Source organism: Camelus ferus, chromosome 25 (genome assembly GCF_009834535.1).
Source record: "Camelus ferus isolate YT-003-E chromosome 25, BCGSAC_Cfer_1.0, whole genome shotgun sequence".
Classification (NCBI taxonomy): Eukaryota; Metazoa; Chordata; class Mammalia; order Artiodactyla; family Camelidae; genus Camelus; species Camelus ferus.
In genome coordinates, this window is record NC_045720.1 from 12,482,558 (window position 1) to 12,501,952 (window position 19,395).

The window sequence follows — 19,395 nt, forward strand, 5'->3', positions numbered from 1 at the left end:
CTAAGAGGTTACAGAACTTGTCCAAGGTCACAAAAATAAGTGATGGCGCTAGGATAAGAACCCAGGCATTCTGCATGCACCATTCTGCACTCTTACATTACATATCCCGCTTATACCATAGTGTGGGTGTAAGATCAGATGCCAAGCACACAAATCAAATCCTCATCATCTCAACTGTAATGTCTTAGCTGAACTTACTTTTTCACCTGAGCTACTGAAATAATCTCGTTAGCCAGTTGAGGCATCTCCTTCCTCCATGGCGTTCTCAGTATTGCCAGGAGGTTATTTTTCTAAAATTGGATTTTACCATGTTCTTTCTCTATTTTAAACCTCCAACGAGATAAGTCCTGACTCCCTGCAAAGCATTACCTTTTAGGCCCTCAATGTTCACTTCACGGTCGAATAACATAAACATGTCTTTCTTTCCAGCCAAACCATAAACAACTTGAAGGGAGAAACCTTTATTAATCTTTGTAGTGTTTAGCTAACATGGTCAATGAATTACTGATTTAGCTGGACTCAAACCTAAAATGCCTTAAACAGACTTCCAGACTCATTCATCTTTGTTCCCCTCTTCACATCACAGGCCCTTTGAAGCTCTGACCCTCAAATTTCTAACTGCTGGCTATTGTTTATGATAGCTATTGAATAAACACTATGCTAAGAGGGCTTTGCAAATATTATCTTATTTAACTCCAACAATCTTATCAAGTGGGCATTTTTACCCTGATTTTACAGATAAAAAATTACAAGTTCAAAGAAATTACCTCTTTGAGCAAGTTACAGAACTAAGGCTGGAACTGGGACTGGAGCCCATATCAGGCTGATTCTAAGCCTTGTAATTAAGTGGCGATATTGACTCTGCCTCCTAACAGTCTTTCGTCTATTGTTATAGGCGAGTCACCTTCAAACTTCCTTAAATACCAGGTGTTTGTCTACTCACGGGGTCCTTAGACAGCACCTCAGTCTAGCATCCCATGAAAACTGCCCCCTAACAAGCGCCTGCTGAATGACTCCAGCGAGGGTCAATCTAGGCATTCTCTCTGAAGGGAGTTTCCCACATCACCTAAGTCCTGCTCACAAGCACTCCAATTCAGTCTCAAACCAGCAGTTTCCAGGGTGTAGTCCCTGAGACCCTTTCATGAGCTCCATAGGGTCAAAACTATTTTCCTAATAATCATTAGAGCTACAACAGAGTAGTCACTACAGAGACCACATGTCCCACAAAGCAGAAAATATTTGCTATCTGACCCCTTATGGAAAAACTTTGCCAATCCCTGCTTTACAGCATGAACCTTTCAAAAAACGATGCTTACATTTCTTTTCAACTGATACAGAGGATGTTGTATTTTGCATCAAAATATATTTCTTATTAAAAAAAACAGGCAAACAAAAAACAAACCTCATACCAAAAATACTCATAAGCCTTCAAAGAAAATCCTGAAAAAAACTGATACAATCCTCCAGGAGACTTATGTACCAGCTCTTCTGGCTTATAGTGTAAGATCTTATTATGAGTTTCCCAAAAACTCAACAACATAATATACACAAGCAGCAACAGACAAAGGTAACAGAATTAGCAGACAAGGATATTAAAACAGCTATTATAAATATGCTCCATATACTCACGAATATAGAAGAAAACATGAGAGAAATGGAAGAGACAAGTAAGATTCCATTTAATTCTTTTTTATGTCTCTTAATGCTGAAGAATACAGTCTCTGAAATTAAAGATTCCCTGGACAGACTTAGGAGATTAGACATTTCAGAAGATAGGACTAATGAATCTGAAGACAGCAAAAGAAACTATTCAAACTGAAGCCAGCAAGAAAAAAAGACTGGAAAAAAATCACCCAAGCTTCAGTGACTTAAGGGATATTACCAAGCCATCTAACATACATATAATTGGTGCCCCAGAAGGAGGAGAGGGGAGAGACAGAAAAAGTATTTGAAGAAATACTAGCAGAAGTATTTTCCAAATTTGATCAAAACTGTAAGCCTACAAATCCATAAAGCTCAAAGAACACCAGACAGAATAAACCAAGAAAATCATACCAAACCACATTACAATCAAATTGCTGAAAAACAGTGATATTAAAAAGAAACCAAGAGATTATGTTGCTCCCCTGCCTCTATATGTCATATAAAATAAAAACAACTCTATTTTAAAATGTTTTTTATTTTTGTTTTCTGTTTCTTTCGGGGGTTTTTTTCTTAGAAACTATTTTGTTTTGTTTTTATTTGTTCGCTTTCTAAAAATGTAAGCAACCTTAATCCAAAAAAAGCAATAATATCTTTTAGATCTTCTGATCAAAAATTTTGGTCAAGTTCAACAAAACCCAACTTCTCTCATTTTTTCTAGAGGCATTCCTTTACCAGTACCACTAGCATCAGCTTAGTCGGTCTACCAAGTAATTAAGCGTAAACAAAATACAGTTAAACTACTGGAAAATATCATATTGCTCTATACTGCACAATTCACAAATGTCACATACTTTTGATTGTATGCTCCTTGGGGTCAGAAACCTTCATGGTTCGGCCCACAGATTTCTAGTGCAGTTTCTAGTGGCACGTAAGTGTTTGAACACACATGGATGGGCCAATCTTATTTCATCCTCAGTACATCCCTCTGTGGTATGTAGAACAAGGTGAGAAAACAGATGCCCAGAGGGATTAAATGATTGTCCCAAGGTTACCCAAAAGGTGAGCAGTAACTCAGATCACTAGAGCAATGCAACCACACAAGCTGACCCCAAAGTAGACACAAAACAAATAAGTTTTAATTATTACTTACTCTGAGTTTCCACAAGATCCAAAGCAACACTAGAAGCTGTGTCCATTCCAGAACTGATGCAGGACTGGAAGTTTTTCAAGGAGGAGAGAGCAGATTCTATACCGCTGAAGGATATAAAACCAGTTGAACCAGAACTTGAACTGGAACGCCCTGGCATCTTGAAATTATTACCTAAGTTTTCAAACACAATGAAACGAGATTTATGAATAAGAATAGTAACTGCATAGGAAAACAGAACCACTGCAAGCATCCCTGTGAATGTATCCAATATCCCCCAAGTGCTACACGATTATCTACATGCTATATGCCTTGAAAGGATATCAAAGCATTGTGCGACCATCTGGGCCACCAAACCCAACAGATGCACTTCAATACATAGAAAAGGTAAGTGTCCTCATTTTTTAAAGGAGGGAGAATACTCTCTTGCAAAAGATTCCTTGATTCTATGAAGAACTGAACAACAGCACAGTTCCTAAAAACCTAAAATATTAATAGGTCAGAAAAAGTAGAAAATGCTCATATGATACACTTTTTCTAAAAAATGAAACAGCAGCAATAAAATAGTTCAATCAAGGAGGATTTTGAAAATTTGTAATTTTCAACTTAATCTGACATATATGCATATTGAATTCTGAAAACTATAAAAAAAAATATTTACTCCTGACAGTTCCTCTGGGTTCTAACAGACTTATAGACTTGGTGAGATCCCACATCCTGTGTCAGAAAAAAAAAGAAAGTGTCTATATCTTCTGGTAGCTCAACCACTGTAATAGCTTCACTTATTACCTTCATATTAAAACACTCCCTAATCTGTATCTTCAACTACCAACTCTTAAAGCTTTGGACTACTTCTGTAAAGATGCCTTCAAAAAGATACCTTGCTTAATTCAAAAACCACCTGAAATTCAATCCACTGAAACCAACTAGAAAAGTGGAGAGAATGACACAGGCTTAGAGGGAAGTCTGTATGGTAGCAGGAAAAATGGGATTTTCTTAGAATCATACAGCCATAGCACGAATTCAGGCTCTTCCACTTTACACTGAGTGACCACGGACAGGTGGCTTCAACATCTCTGAACTGTCCAGTATCCCTGCCACTTCCATCCTCTCCACTGTCACCACCTTCACCTCACATCTGCATTACTACAGTAGTTTCTCAATTATTGGCCCCCTTTAATTAAATTCATTCATTCAACAAATAGGCCTGACAAACATTAGACTCATTAAAAAAAAGACACGGTATAAAAAAGAGAAGGTCACAGAGAAGATGCTTAAGATGCTGATTTCTATTTCTGAGGTATCAGTCTACCACAAACAGCCACAATACAACTCATCATCAACTCAAACCATTCAATTAACAAATATTCAGTAAGTACGTGTTGGTGCACAGTGTAGAGGGTCTTAACGCAGGATAAAGGTCCAGTTGGACCTGAGGTCTTAAGCTTTATCTGTTTTTTCAAATTTATCTTAAAAATCAAGACCTGAAGCAAATATGGCAAAATGTTACAGGTGTTAAAATCCAGATGATGTAACAAGGATTCTCATTATATTATCTTCTGGGGACTTCCTGTGGTGTTAAAATTTCACACCAAGGGAGAAAGAAGATACGACTATGTATCTGAATGAAAAGCCAATCACGTTGTTTTCAATGTGTGTGTTTTGGTGAAACAGAGTGTTCATTTACAATCTCACTTTCTTACACCAAACAAATTAGGACGGTTAACACAATATGAACACGAACATATGCAGTAAGATGGTAAATATATAAATTCATAAAAACCAGGACCAAAAAACAGATTAAAGGAAAACCAAACACATGAGAAAATCAGAATGTTATCATACAAGCTTTAGGATTACACACAGTACCATATCTGTAACTACAAATTTGGCTGTGAGACTTCCTAACAAGCAAAAACAAAAAGTGAAAATTACAGTATTCTCTTTCTGCATAAAGTACACCAACAACTTAGGAAAAAATAAGGATTTCCATGGCAATAAAGGCAGCCTGGGTCATCACATATCAGCTAGAGCCACACTGCAAAATATCCTCAATAATATCCTTGCAATATAGCAATAGTAAGCTTCCGAGCACCGTTTCTTAGATTATGTCTCAGGGTAAGTGAACAACAGGATACAGGTGGCAGATTCCAGCCCATTGCCCACCAAACCCATCTCCTCTTCAGCATGGCTGCACAGCTGGACCACAGCCTTCCTTGCAGTTAGGTATAGTTGTGAAACAGGGGCCGTTTCCAGGCCCAGCCCAGAAAAAACCACACTGTCTCGCCACACTTTCCCACTTGACAGCTTGAAACAGGCAAGCAATGCCTAAGAAGCCACATGCTGAAGATGGAGAATCACCAAATGGAAGGAGCCTAGGTTCCTACATCACTGCTCGGAGGAACGCTGCTCACCAATCAGGCTCCAAGCATGAAAGACACAAAAACTTCAATTGTGCAAAGCCATTTAGATTTGGGGGTATACCTATTACAAACCCACCATTACTCAAAAAACACAATCCTGCAAGGATCAAATGATGGTCCAAGTATTCAGTTTCCCAGTCAATCTTGATTCTAGTGTAAGTCTAAACTGTCTAGAGCAGCATTGTCTACTAGAACTTTCTGCCATGACAAAAATATTCTGTAATCTGCATTGTCCAATATAGAAGCCACTAGACCCGTGTGACTACTGATTAGCAGTGATTACTGACAGTCACCATAGCATGACTACCAATGTGGTTAGCATGACTGAGGAATTGAGTTTTAAATTTTATTTAATTTAAAAAAATTTTTATTTAATTTTAATCAATTTAAATTGAAATAGCCACATGTGCCTAGTGGTTACTACACTGGACAGCACAGTTCTAGAAACACAATTTCCAAAGTGTACTCTCTCTCTCTGTATATATATATATATATATATATATATATACACACACCAATTAGGGGGTAAGCAAGAGGGCGCAAAGCCACAGTATAAACAGGACATATCTTCCTGGAATATTCGTTTTACTTAAAGATAACATGAAACATGTTTATACTAAAATAAACATCAGCCATGTTACAGAGTAGAATATGGAGGCAATACTAGTGGGGTTAACTACTAAAAAGTCTAGCAAGGGTTAAACATGCAGCCTCTGGAGCCAGACTACATGAGTTCAAAGCCTGATTCTGCCATGTAAGTAGCTGAATGACTTGAGGCAAATTATTTGACCTCTCATTTTTCCATTCTGTAAAATGGGAATGATCCAGTGCCTACTTCAACGATACTTAGGAGGACTGAATGAGTTCATACACATAATAAAACACTCAGAATAATGCCTGGCATATAGTTTTTTTAAATGAGAGCAGATATTACTATCAACTTCATGATTATAATACTGGGAGCAGCAATACAGAATGGTGCTTCAGTGAATGGACCCTGGACTTGAATGCCTGGAAATTCCCTCTTGTCTACATCACTTAAAACTGCATGGCTCTGGTTAAGTTGCTTAATGTCTCTATCTTCAGTTAGCTCCTGGGTAAAAAGGAGATAATCATATCTACTCACAGCATCACTGTAAGGATAAATTAAATTGTGTAGTTTTCTCAAACTTGTCTGATCTTAAGAATCACTTGAAATACTTACTAAAAATACAGATTAGTGGATACTACCTCATATCTATTGAATCGGAGTCTCTAGTGGATACTTTGAGGAAACTGTACTTTTCTGAAGCACCCCAAATAATTCTCAGTATTAAACAAGTATGGAGAACACTGAGATAATTGTGTCCCCTGCCAAATTCACATGTTTACCCTAAATCCCAATGTGATGACATTCAGAGATGGGGCCTTTGGGAGAGGATTAGGTTTAGTGGAGCCCTCATGATGGGATCAGTGACATTAGAAGCAGAAGAGACACCAGGGCTTGCTCTCTCTCCATCTTGTGAAGATTCAGCAAGGTGGCTGTCTGCAGACCAGGACGAGAGTCCTCACCAGTATCCAACCAGTCCCAGCACTGTGATTTCTAGTCTCCAAAACTGGGAGAAATAAATTTCTGTTGCTTAAGCCACCAGTCTGTGGTGCTTTTCAATGGCAGCCGGAGTTGACTAAGATGTAATGTATACAAGGATGAATACAATCCAGGATAAATGAAGAGCTACCACATGGTAGCCATCCTTCCTATCTGAATGCAAAATTCACATTACTCCAGGAAAACTTTCCACTTGCAGAGAGGTAGGAAAACTCCCTCCTGTAATTTTTAAGTATCAAGGGGAAAGATCCAGATAAGGCAGCAGAGAGAATGAATGGAGAGGAAAGATGGAATAAATGCACTTCTCCCTGTTTCCCCCACTAAGTGCAGCTAAGCACATAATTCACAGGACAACCCCCCCCCCAATAAAAAATCATCTGCCCTGAAATGTCAATAATGTAGTGGTTAAGAAACCCTGGTTTAAACGAACCCCCTCTTGGAGGTTTCCCCAGGTAACAGTGATTGTTTTGTTCTCTGTACCTAGGGTCTCAAAGAAAGTTTAAAACAAGGCTATGCACTTCCTGAGTTTTTCCCTAGCATGTTGTTGCCTCCCCTAACAGGTCCTGTCTTAGTCCTTTGGTGCTGCTGTAACAAAATACCACAGACACAGTAATTTACAAACAACAGAAACATTTCTCACAGTTCTGGAAGCTGGGAAGTTCAAGATCAAGGCACTACCACAGTGGCATTCCGGTGAAGGCCTTCTTCTGTGGTTCACAGCCACGGCCTTCTAGCTCTGTGTCTTCACACTGGCAAGGGGGCTCTAAAGGTACTAATCCGACTATGAGGTTCCATCCTCATGACCTAAGCACCTCCCAAAGGCCCTACCTCCTAAGACCATCATCACACTGGCACTAGGAATTCAACATATAAATTGAGGGGGGTGTGGGGTTAAAATATTTAGACCATAGCAGATCTATAAGATTCTCTGTAGGTGGGGCCAGTTATTAGCTAAAAATAAAATAAATAAAATAAAATACTTTTCTACTCTTCCCTCCACTCATCTTTCTGTACAGCAAGTGGTGAACACAGAGCAAACAATTTAGATACTGTGCTGGCCTCCTTTAAATCCATAAGGGCCTATACAAGTTCAGCCAGAGCTGTATCTCCTTCTTCAACATGCAAGGTTACATCTTTCTTTATGAAGCTTTCTCTTGTCCAAGGAGCAACTGCTTGTTCTCTTTCATGCTTGCTCGCTCTCGCGCGCGCGCGCGCTCTCTCCCCCTCTCCCTCCCTCTCTTGCACTCATACAACTTCCATTATAAAGCTCATCACAACCATTTGCTCACATGCCTGCCACTCCTTCACCCCGGCAACAACTTACACTAGAATTCTGACATGTTCTACACAACATAAAACAGCTCATCACACAAAACGGGAGATCAGTAAAGATTTGGGAGAGGTATATCAATAACAGAAACCACCATTTCCAGGTTCCCTACAGTGTGCCATACACTGGGCCTCTGCGCTTCATTCCCATTATCGTTAATCCTCAAACTATTTACAGGAGAAAAAAGGAAATGACGCCCAGATAGCTTCTTTAAACGAACTGTCCAAGGCCCCGCTGTGAAAGCCCGCCCAAACCAGATTTACTTAGGTCAAGAATTCGTGATCTTTGCCCCCACACACTGCTGAAGGATGGAGAGATGGCGTCTCGGAGAGGCAGGTAAACCGCTCCAGCCTCATTGCTGTGGCGTGAAAAAGAACCAGAACCATAACCCAGGTCCACCTACTGCAGCTCGGGACACTCGCGGAGCGCCCGAGAGAAAGGCGACACCCTCCGTCACCCTCCCCATCGCCATCCCCTGCTCCTGCCTTACCTGGCTGCCGGATCCAGCTCCGTCTGACTGCGCCCTGATTTCCCACACCCGGACCCCAACTCCTTCCTTAACTCCCTTCCCTCGGTGCAGAAGCGGCGAGCGCGGGCTCAGACGTCATCAGTCGTCGCCGGCTAGTGGTCACGTGACGCCCCGCCCTGCTCGCCGCCCCTTTGTCATGTGACTGCCGAGGGAGCCAGGGGCGGAAGCCGGGGTCTGGCCGGCTTTCTTTAAAGGCCAGCGATAGAAGGGGAGCCCCGCGGAGACGGAGGGGTGGGGGCCGGGGTGCTGACTCCGCGCGCGACCGCCGGCCCTGCGTGTGCGCCCTGGCGCGGCCGGGGTGACAGGTGAGTCGAGGCGGTGTGCGCGCGCCGCATCCTTTCACGTCCCCTGTCCCCTCCCCCTCCCCAGGGCTGGGCGGCGCTGACCTGGGGGGCTTCTGCCGCTTGGGGTGGGGGACCTGGCCGGGAGGACTGAGGGTTTTCCTGGGGCTGCAGCTCCGGTCCAGGCTCTGGATCGCCACTCATGCGGAAACAATTTTCCACGCCGATTTGGCGCTTTAGGAGGTGATGTTCAGCTGCTCAGCCCGCGTCTGATCCTTCCAAGTTTCTGGGAGCAGTGGTGTGTGGACGTCGTTAGACCTCCATTTACTCTCGAGAAAACTGAGTAGCTGATGGGGGCTTTACAATCTGACGGACCTGGGTTTGAATTACGGTTCTGCCAGGAGCTGTGACTTCGAGCAAGACGTTGTTCCTCTCTGCACCTTTATCCCCCTACCTATGACATGCCAAAGTCCTTTGCATTTCGAAAAATAGTTCTGAGGGTCCTGATTTATCAAGGGAGGGGGAGGCTTTACTGCCTCTGCCCACAACAAGGAACACCTTCCGGTTTTTCTTCTTTTTCAGGATTCATGAATCAGACTAGAGTGATTAGGCTCTTTTCAGAGCTTTTCTAGGAGAAATAATGCCAATCACTTTTATCTTGACCAACAACCACTATATTTTGTTCCTGATAATGGATTGGTGGAGACCAGTGCTTCCTTTATAGAACTTTTATGAAAGGATAAAAATAGAACTACTTCTTTCCTCCTCTGAGTAGGGTAAAAGAATGGCTTGTCCCAGGGCAATTTAATTTCCTTGAGACTTCAGTTCTGTTCTCACTGACTAATTGATATGGTGCCATACTTCATTCTTGAAAGCATCTCTTGTCTAGGATTACTTTCCAAAGTAAAAAATCACAATTCCAGGCCAAATTCTTGAAAATGAAATTATGACTACTTTTCTGGGTGTCTTGTAGAAAAAAAATTAGGAAATTGAGTGGGATCTCTGGTTTCATTTTATGCCAAATGGTTAAGACAACCTATATTGAGAAAAGTGGACTTTGTGAGTTTTCTTCATCCCTAACACAAGAACCTCTAAATGGAAAATTTAACATAGTCGCTACTACTGTTTATTTGCACCTCATCCTAGAGTGATTTTTTTTTCATCCCAACTAATCTAACATCTATAAAACCACCTGCCTCTGAGATTGTTGCAACATGATTAGGCATCTTTAATTATGCTTCGTAGATTGTGTTCTTTAGGACCAGTTTTTCAGCCAACAGTGGGGATATTTATCAAATATGCTAGCCAAATAAAATTTTTTTAACATTTTTTATTGATTTATAATCATTTTACAATGTTGTGTCAAATTCCAGTGTAGAGCACAAATTTTCAATTATACATGAACATATATATATATATATATATATTCATTGTCACAGCCAAATAATATTTTGAACGTTGCCTACAGTGTAACTCTTGGGTAAGGATTTAAGGATTAAAATAAGAGACACATAAAAGTTTTGACTTATGTCATTATCCCAGGCCTAAACATTGTTGATCATGTGCGTGCTCGGTGCTGAATATGTTCATCTGTTTTTGGGAAAGAAAGCAGGTCTTGTTGCTTTGCTTTAAGCTATTTTCTCCATGGCCACATTGTCCTATCTTAGTATCCAAAATTTGGTAGCAGTTAGACCTGTTAATCGTAGCCTCCCCTCCTCTGAATTGAGTCTAGAATTTCATCCTTCTGAGAGCTGGGTTAGTTTGATGGTCTTCATCAGACATCAGGTGACTTGTGTTCCCATTTTCTTTTATTTTCTCCCTTTTCTCGTTTCGTTTTCCAAGCCAGACCATTTCAGTGGAAAAAGTGGAATGAAATTATCCGAAATTCAGCCTATTAGAGTTCAGTGTTGCTTAACAAGGTTCGCAGAGAGAGCTGAAAAGACTTGTTAATAATTTACACCTTAACGTGTAGTGTAGAATACCATCATGAGAAAGAATTCTGGACAATTGTGGCTTCTCAGGAATCCCTGCTATGGGACTCGACTCCCCCTCCCCTCTCTCTGCTTCTTTCCGTCCTGTGCTCATTGACCACCAGCCAAATTCACGACTTTGCTCTTCCTTTGCACATTCCTGTCCTGGGGCCTTAGTACTTACTTATAACTCCTTCCTGGAATGCCCCTCTCCTAGATCATTATCTATTATTAAATAACAAATTACCCTCAAAACCTAGTGGCTTAAGATAATAAATATTTATTGTCTCATTAATGTCTGTGGTCAGGAATCAGCTCTGTGGCTTAGCAGGTGCCTTTGGCTTTGGCTGTTCCAGCCTGTTTGCCCTGGGAGAAGCCAGTTGGGAGGTTGTGAGAGTGTGCTTAGAGGAGCCCATGGGACAAAGGAGTGAGAAACCTGCCAACCACCCCTTGAATGAGCTGGAAAATGGATTCCCCCTACCCTAGTTTGTGTTCACAGCTTGACCGCATCCTCCCCAGAGCCCATGAAAGCCAAGATGGATAGCCAGAAAAAAGAGAGAAATCTCTTCTCTTCACATGCCTCTCTCCTTGTCGCAGGAGGAAAAAATATTTCCTGAAAGGACTGCCATAGATTTCTTCTATTTCATTGGTCAAAACTGAGTCACATGTCTCTAGCTTCATGAGAGGTGGGAAAGTGAGGCTCTGACTGTTTCATCCTCCACAGTAAGAAAGGAGAAGGGTGGGGATTACTGTTGAGGAGCCAACAGTTGCTGCCTCAACATCCTAGTAAGTTAGGACATTTCTAAATATTGAATCAATGGTAGAAACTTCCAAAAGAAAGAAGAAAACCTTGAAGGGTTACACAAAGCTTCCAGGTCATAGATAACTGTACCAGGTAGCTCATGACATGAGTGAACTTTGAAAATGTGCGACAAGCATTAAGGAGTATTTCGCTCTGGCTGCAGAAGAAGTCAGAAATCTTCCCACATTCTGGTTTTAAGTACAGTGAGTCGTCATTATTAAAATATTAGTAAACTGACCACGCATGTAAAATTAGTCCTCACTCAGATACTCCTGTCCAAAACTGTCTATTTGGTCTTAATTCTTGCTGTCGTTGGTCAGCCTTAATTGTAGTATCGTGTTGATAGAGCACAATGCCTGTGCAAAGTGAAAGTGCAAATGCTGGGAAGTGACAGGCCTTCAGGAAGTTGATAAGTAATTCCAGCTTCCACGAAGTTGACAAATGATGCCCTTGCTAAGCAACAAAGATGGTGATATAATCAGCGCTTCAAAAGATAATGATGTGAAAAAGAATTAGGAGAGCCCTGGGGGAAAATGAATGATGCCTTGGAAATTTTTTGAAAAACTTACCATTTTAAAGATCAGGCTATGAAAGACAACTCTGAAGTACAAAATACTGTATTATCAAAATCACAATTTGGCAAAATCAACTTTTGACGTGTTCTTGGTTTGTCCGTTGAATTAGTACAGAGTTGTTGCAATTTTACACTAAATTTTGTTCAGGATAAAAGTTATTTTTAGAAGTTTCAGTGCTGTCATTTCAAGATAATTCCTAATCAAAACTTTCCCACTCTGTAGTATGAAATATTTGTCCCCACGTTAAAGTCACTCTGTCACATTTCTCAGGCACATATTAGTCTCGGTAACAAGGACCTCCCATACGTGACATATGAAAAAACACATTTTTAAAGGTTGTTCCCTCATCTAATTCTAGTGGATTTTAGGACATAGTTATCTTTTCCCAAAGGTACAACAAGGGACACAATTCCTATAAGGAAAATTTAATAATCTGTGCTCAATTTAGGGTACCTTGGAACCACGCATGCCCAGTGGTTTCTTCTCCCAAGCTCACAGATCAGCTCCATCAGGTCTTTTCTCATGGGGAGAAGTGAATAAAGAGTTAAGAAAGAGGCCAAGAGTGTTAATATAGCAAAGTCCCTCCACCAGGAAAACATGAAGAGTGGAAAATAACTCCACTCCCTCCATATCAGAACTCTTTATGTGTTATAATTTTTTAGTGCGTTTGGGAGAAAAGTATTATGTATAAAAGAAAGAAAAAAATTTTAAATGAAGAAGAAAGAAAAAACAAATATAAAAAACAAGAAAGAAAGAACAAAATATAATTTAAAAATTAATAATAATATTATGTGTGTTTCACATGCTTCCTTAAAAAATGGAGATTTTCATGCTTTTTTTTTTTTTTTTTCTGGTTACAGGTTCTTTAATGGAGCAGCCAGTGTATCAGCAGACCTGCTTTCGTCTCATGAGGTACAGACCCCAGTTCTGAAGCCAGTTCCACATTCCCACTGGCCGGGCACGGAGCAGTTGATCATCCTCACAATGTTGGACTTTCTAGCTGAGAACAACCTCTGTGGCCAGGCCATCCTAAGGATCGTTTCCTGTGGCAATGCCATCATTGCTGAACTTTTGAGGCTCTCTGAGTTCATTCCTGCTGTGTTCAGATTAAAAGACCGAGCGGATCAGCAGAAATACGGAGATATCATATTTGATTTCAGCTATTTTAAGGTAATGTTCCTCCATGGTATCTTTACCACTGCCTTTTCTAGAAAAGCATGCTTTCTCTGAGAACTGTGAGACTCTGAGAGGTTAAGTAATTATGGAGAAAGAGTTAAAAAGAAAAGCTTTTCAACCAAATTTAACATCAACTAACTTGAAAATAAGTATATTGTGTGGAAGCCCTAACACAGTATGATCAAATTTTAAAATGATAACTTTGGTATAAGAGATTTCACACTGAAGTACCCCACACTTAAAAGCATGCTCATTGTGGTTACAATTCATATTTATTTCTTTTTTATACCCAGGCTTCTGGTATCTTCATTACTTTCTGTTGCTCTTTCCATTTTTGATATCCTTTTTAAGGCATGAGAACAAATTGTTAAAAGACCATTTAGAAATTGTTAGCAGCCATTCTGTTGGTTTTTGACTCTCTTACTGATGTTTCACATAAATGTGTTTTTCTTCATAGGGTCCAGAATTATGGGAAAGTAAACTGGAAGCTAAGCCAGAGCTACAGGATTTAGATGAAGAATTTCGGGAAAACAACATAGAAATTGTGACCAGATTCTATCTAGCATTTCAGAGTGTGCATAAATATATTGTAGACTTAAACAGGTACTGGCTGGCTTAGTAATAGCTTATTGTGATAGTAAGTAGTGGGGAGCGGAAAGGGACATAACAGAACGTGTACATCTTTCTGAGTTACTAAAGAATTTACTAGCTTATATCATGAATAATTGTCTTTTCCTTCCACTGGTACTAGTTATCTTAAGTATTTTAGAGTTTTATTATAATTTCCTGCTCCTGTGAAGTATTATAATAACCATGGTTTATACAAAGTCATATGGCTTTCAGTCTTGACCATAATCTAGTATATATGAGAAATGAAAAAAAAAAAGGGAGCTTATTTTGGTAGCGTTGGTAACCATAGCCTTCCTTCTTATCCCTAACCATACAATATTCTCTTTTTCTCGCCCTTAAGAATTCATTACTCATTAGCTTTTAAATTAACTGTTGCATGTTCTTATGCCATTGCTCCCAAGATATTTGTAACTCATAAATCAAGACTAGGAAACATTCCTTTTACTTGGGGTAGCTGTAAGTTATCTGTGGCCCTAGTCACCATGAGTTCCAGCTCACAAACCTGTTCTTAAGAGCACAAATGGCCACGAACTGTTTGACAACCAGAATGCCTGGTACCTTGCCTAATTTTCTACAAGTCTTTACTTTCCTTCTTCAAGGATGTTAACATTTTCATTATCAACGAATAACTTGCTCTGGGGTTTCATTTCTAGGTACCTGGATGATCTCAATGAAGGTGTGTATATTCAGCAAACCTTAGAAACTGTGCTTCTCAATGAAGATGGAAAACAACTTCTAGTAAGTAGTAGTGATCACTGAAAATACAAATTCAAGAATGTCAAATTCAGCATCATTTTTTCCCGTTAAGTAACAAATACATACAGCATGTCCTTCTTTTAAGAGAAGCAAAATAAACTGGTAATTATTGTCTGAATTTAGAATACAGTAGACTTTGAACAGAACTACAAGTGAGTAAAGATTATGTGGAGGTTAGGAGCTTCCCCAGTGTAACAATTCTATCTTCTTTATTTTTTTACATCAGAGGTATCAATATCTAGCCTGATACCTAGTCCACTGTGATCACTTAAGAAATGTTTGTCAAATAAGTGAATGACTTAGAGGTAATCATAATATTGGGATTCCATTTTGATATCCCAAGCAAAATATGAAAAATAGGCCAACTGGAAGACAGTCATTGTAAATTTAAAATTCATTTTGCATCAAATTCTCAAAGCTCATTTTTATAGAAGATAAGGACCCTTCCAGGAAAACCTGCATTCTCCTCATAATATAAAGCTTTTAGGAGGAATGGGAGCAAAATGGTCCTTTTAACTGTTATCAGCTTCACTCTGTAAGAATGTGTATGCCTGGGAGTTTGATCATTGTCTTTTTCTCTTCATAGTGTGAAGCACTGTACTTGTATGGAGTGATGCTGCTGGTCATCGACCAAAAGATTGAAGGAGAAATCAGAGAGAGAATGCTGGTTTCTTACTATCGATACAGGTATCCCTGGACTATAAGACTACACCCTCCAAAAGCACTGCTTTAGTAAAATGTAGTGTGGTTTTCCATACTACTTTTATTGTGAGCAGCTGCAGTATGATGTAGAATGTAAAAGTGTAAGATTCTTACCTCTCCTGAACAGAATACATAATATAGAAGTATAACAGTTAATTCTGTTTCGTATCATTGTAATAAATTATGTATCATGTAATCTATATTGTATATAAAATAATTTATATATTATAGATTATTAGAGATATATAGTTGTAGATGGTACCTCAGTTTTTAAAAAAGTAATCTGAATTTTCTTTACCTTAAAGATAAATTTGGGAATTTTGAAAGTCTAATGACTTTCTAAAATTTTCAACTATTACTCATTGGCAGATGTAAGGAAATGAATGAGTTTTCTGTTGTCATTTTCAGGTTGATAAATTTTGAAAAGTTATCACTCAGGGCCAGGTTGAAAGTGAATCCTTATCCATATGTATGTAGGAACAAAACAACCCCGAGCAACAATAGCACATACCCCAGTGATGTGTTACATACGTCTGTGCAGAGCTATGACTTCAAGATTTAGGGTCTTAAAAACAGGACCCACCTTAACCAAATGTAATTTCAGTCCCTAGCACACAGTTTTTAATTTGTTCAATTAATGAGTCAAAAATCTGGATACAAGGTCCATGTCAGAAATAGCCAAGAGTCAGGGAAGAAACAGTTACTAAGCAGGAGTCAGTTAGGAACTTGGGCTAATGACATGCAGGCTAGAAAGAACCTTTCAAATTTATAAACTAGGACAAAATAAATAGGGCAAAGAGGCAGATCCTCAACAGAGAGGGGCTTTGGGGACGTATGTTTTCAGCAACACTTGGTACTGCTGCCCCCTCAGCAGTAAATTAATCTCCAGCGACTCAGCTGTCTGTTTCCCGTCAGCTTTATCAGTACGTGAGGAGGCTCTCCACCGGCACACGTAATTCATTCACATCAGTTTGCCCGAGCGGTTTTAACACCCATAGCTTTGAAAATGAACTTTGAATGGTCTTGCCTGTGTTTCTGGAAGTACCCAGAAAAGCAAAAATGATAAATAACATGAGAAAGAAGAAGAAGTTTGCTTATCAAGCCCGACGTTGACAATGCAGCTTTGTCCCTTTAGGTACAGCAGCTAATTCATTAGAATCTGAGGATCCGTTACTGAAGAGACACTGAACAATTACCACACAGAGTTGTAGTAAAGGAGATTCTTACATCAGATGGGAGGTCATCTTCAAGTCTAAGATTCTTTAAGTCTCTCTGGGGGATTACTACTCCGAACCACCAGAAAATCACAGATGTTTTGGTAAAATCTCTGTAAAAGATGCAGCTTACCAAGAAAAACCCGTTGGTCTTTCCCACTTGAAATTGACATAATTTTTAAACAAATTTTTTTCAAATTTATGAAATTTTGGTGCAGGTTCACATTCTTTATTCACAATTCTGAAATCTAAAGAGCTCTGACAAAAAGAATGTACATATATACACACACCCACATGGACACAGAGTCACTACTTAGACAGCAAAATCTGACCTAACATGAAGTCATTTGGAGTCAGAACCTGACTAGAGCAGATATGAGGCTATACATAGTCTCTATTTATCTCACTTTTGTGAATATTCATAAATTTTACTGCAGAAATATTGATGTGTCTTGATCACAGAATGTCAACTAAGACCCGACTGGAGTATTACATCATAACTGATATGTGCTCCATATTACTTATATCTGAAAAATGCTGTATTTTGAAACAAACCCAGCCCCAAGGATTTCGAGAAAGGAATCGTGTACCTTAATATAAAACTGCATACATATAAGAAATCATAAGTTTACTGTATCACAGCAGGCTTTTTGAAAATACAATTTTGAATTTTCTTTCATTTTATTTTTCACTGAAGTGTAATTTATTTACGGTGTTAGTTTCAGGTGATAATTTTGAATCTTGAGGATACAAATTGACCCAGGTCATAGCTAAAACTATATAACGTCAAGTTACGATGAAATTCTTCTGCCTTGCTGGATTTGTGCATTTCTAATATGTGCGGATTGTTTGGCTCTTTGTTTCCCCTTGGGAACCTGGCCCAGTGCTGCTCGATCTTCTGCTGATTCGAATATGGATGATATCTGTAAGCTGCTTCGAAGTACAGGTTATTGCAGCCAACCAGGGGCCAAAAGACCACCCAACTATCCTGAGAGTTACTTCCAGAGAGTGCCTATCAACGAGACCTTCATCAGCATGGTCATTGGTCGGCTAAGATCCGATGACATTTACAACCAGGTGGGCATTAAATCTACTATGAAATCTATCTTAATAGTTTAAAAGACTGATTTTGCCTTCCTCCTCAATGACTCCTTCCTTTCCTTCTTTAAAAGAATAAAAGCAGCTGGGAACTATGTAAAACCTTTTGAGCTGGGCTTTGGAATTATAGAGGAAAGAGGGATATTAATTTGGCCAGAATTCGAGATTTCAAAGAGGAGAGATTTGAGCTATCTTTGGAGAGAAGGTGCATTCTTTTAGGCATTCATTTAAGAAGTAATTGTTGAGTGTGCATTACGTCACTCTCCACGTGCTCACTGCTGGGGCTCCTTGCTGACGAAGGTAGTCCAGGTCCCCACTCCTAATGGGCTTGTAGCTGAAGAAAGAAGGCAAACAACTAAAGGAATGAGAGGAAAGCAAGATAAGTGTTATCTTAGGGGAAGTGCAGGATGCTGTGAAGCAGAAGATGGGGGCAGCCAGGATTACAATGAGTGAGAAAGGGAATATGCAGACAGCCCAGGCGAAGGAGGCAGCGTGAGCAGGGCTGCAACGATCTGCAGCGTCTGCAAGCTGTCTCACTTTCCTCTCCAGTACATGTATCATTCACTTATTTAAAAGGGCACCAAATCCTTTTGCAAAAATACAAATTGTAATTTGTATACTACAAATCCTTTTGACATCCTTTAAGTAGTAAGGATTATTTGACTTCATTTTCCTGAAGAAAAAAAATAATTTTATGCACTGTAGATATTTTTCTTACCAGAAGAAAATGAAGATTTGGACCTGTGATAAGTGGATATATTGTTACAGAGCATACCTACTCTGTACATTTCTTTAGGTAGCCTGCTAGTTTTTTGTATGACTATCTTAAGTGTAAATAAAAAGAGTTTATTTTGTTGATATTTGTTGGGTTTTTTTTTTTACCTTTTTTATTGAGTAGTAGTAATTTTACAATGTTGTGTCAAATTCCAGTGTAGAGCACAATTTTTCAGTTATACATGAACATACATATATTCATTGTCACATTTTTTTTCGCTGTGAGCTGCCACAAGATCTTGTATATATTTCCTTGTGCTATACAGTATAATCTTGTTTATCTATTCTACATTTTAATGTTGGTTTTTTTAAGGCAACTCAAAATCAGGAGCTGCCTGCAGATACCAGGTCTCCACAGTATTTGCTGCCATTCATTGAGAATTCATATGAACCAGAATCATAGGAGATTTTTCTTCATATACTGCTTTCTCATTTTTTTTTAAATTAGTCTTACAGAATGGACAACATTATCCTCATGTTGCTGATGAGAAACATAAGGCTTAGAGAGTTTAAGTAAAATTTTCGCAAGGTCACATAAGTAGGTAGCAGAACAATAATTTAAATTCAGGCCTGTATCACTTCCAAGCCCACGCTGTTTCTTCTCTCATTAATCCTTCTATTAACCCCTCTGCCTCTTAGAAGGTTCATTTTGTCCGTGGCTTAAAGCAGTGTGTTTCAGTTTTCTCCTTGCCCTGCAACTTTGATTAACACAGAGGTTGAGCTGTGGTGATGGTGTGTATCCACCCCTCTCTCTGC

At 39.4% G+C, this 19,395-nt stretch overlaps 2 protein-coding genes across 4 annotated transcripts in view; one reads left to right on the top strand and one right to left on the bottom strand.

The window, feature by feature from the left end:
- The window catches only part of NSMCE2 (NSE2 (MMS21) homolog, SMC5-SMC6 complex SUMO ligase), a 208,541-nt gene extending 199,783 nt beyond the window's left edge, over positions 1-8,758 (bottom strand). The window contains exons 1-2 of one of the 3 annotated variants that reach the window (XM_032467922.1): positions 8,623-8,758; positions 2,795-2,965 (exon numbers count right to left, since the gene is read on the bottom strand). In XM_032467922.1, coding sequence (XP_032323813.1) covers positions 2,795-2,951 — 157 coding nt within the window. In that variant the 5' untranslated portion in view covers positions 2,952-2,965; positions 8,623-8,758. The remainder of the gene's footprint in view (positions 1-2,794; positions 2,966-8,622) is intronic. The other 2 variants (XM_014555064.2, XM_006179719.3) reach the window with 2 other exon arrangements.
- A 51-nt stretch (positions 8,759-8,809) lies between these two features.
- Positions 8,810-19,395, top strand: part of WASHC5 (WASH complex subunit 5) — a 45,167-nt gene continuing 34,581 nt past the window's right edge. Inside the window, 6 exon segments of the mRNA XM_006179720.3 lie at positions 8,810-8,966; positions 13,150-13,459; positions 13,923-14,068; positions 14,749-14,833; positions 15,438-15,538; positions 17,652-17,844. Coding sequence (XP_006179782.1) covers positions 13,274-13,459; positions 13,923-14,068; positions 14,749-14,833; positions 15,438-15,538; positions 17,652-17,844 — 711 coding nt within the window. The 5' untranslated portion in view covers positions 8,810-8,966; positions 13,150-13,273.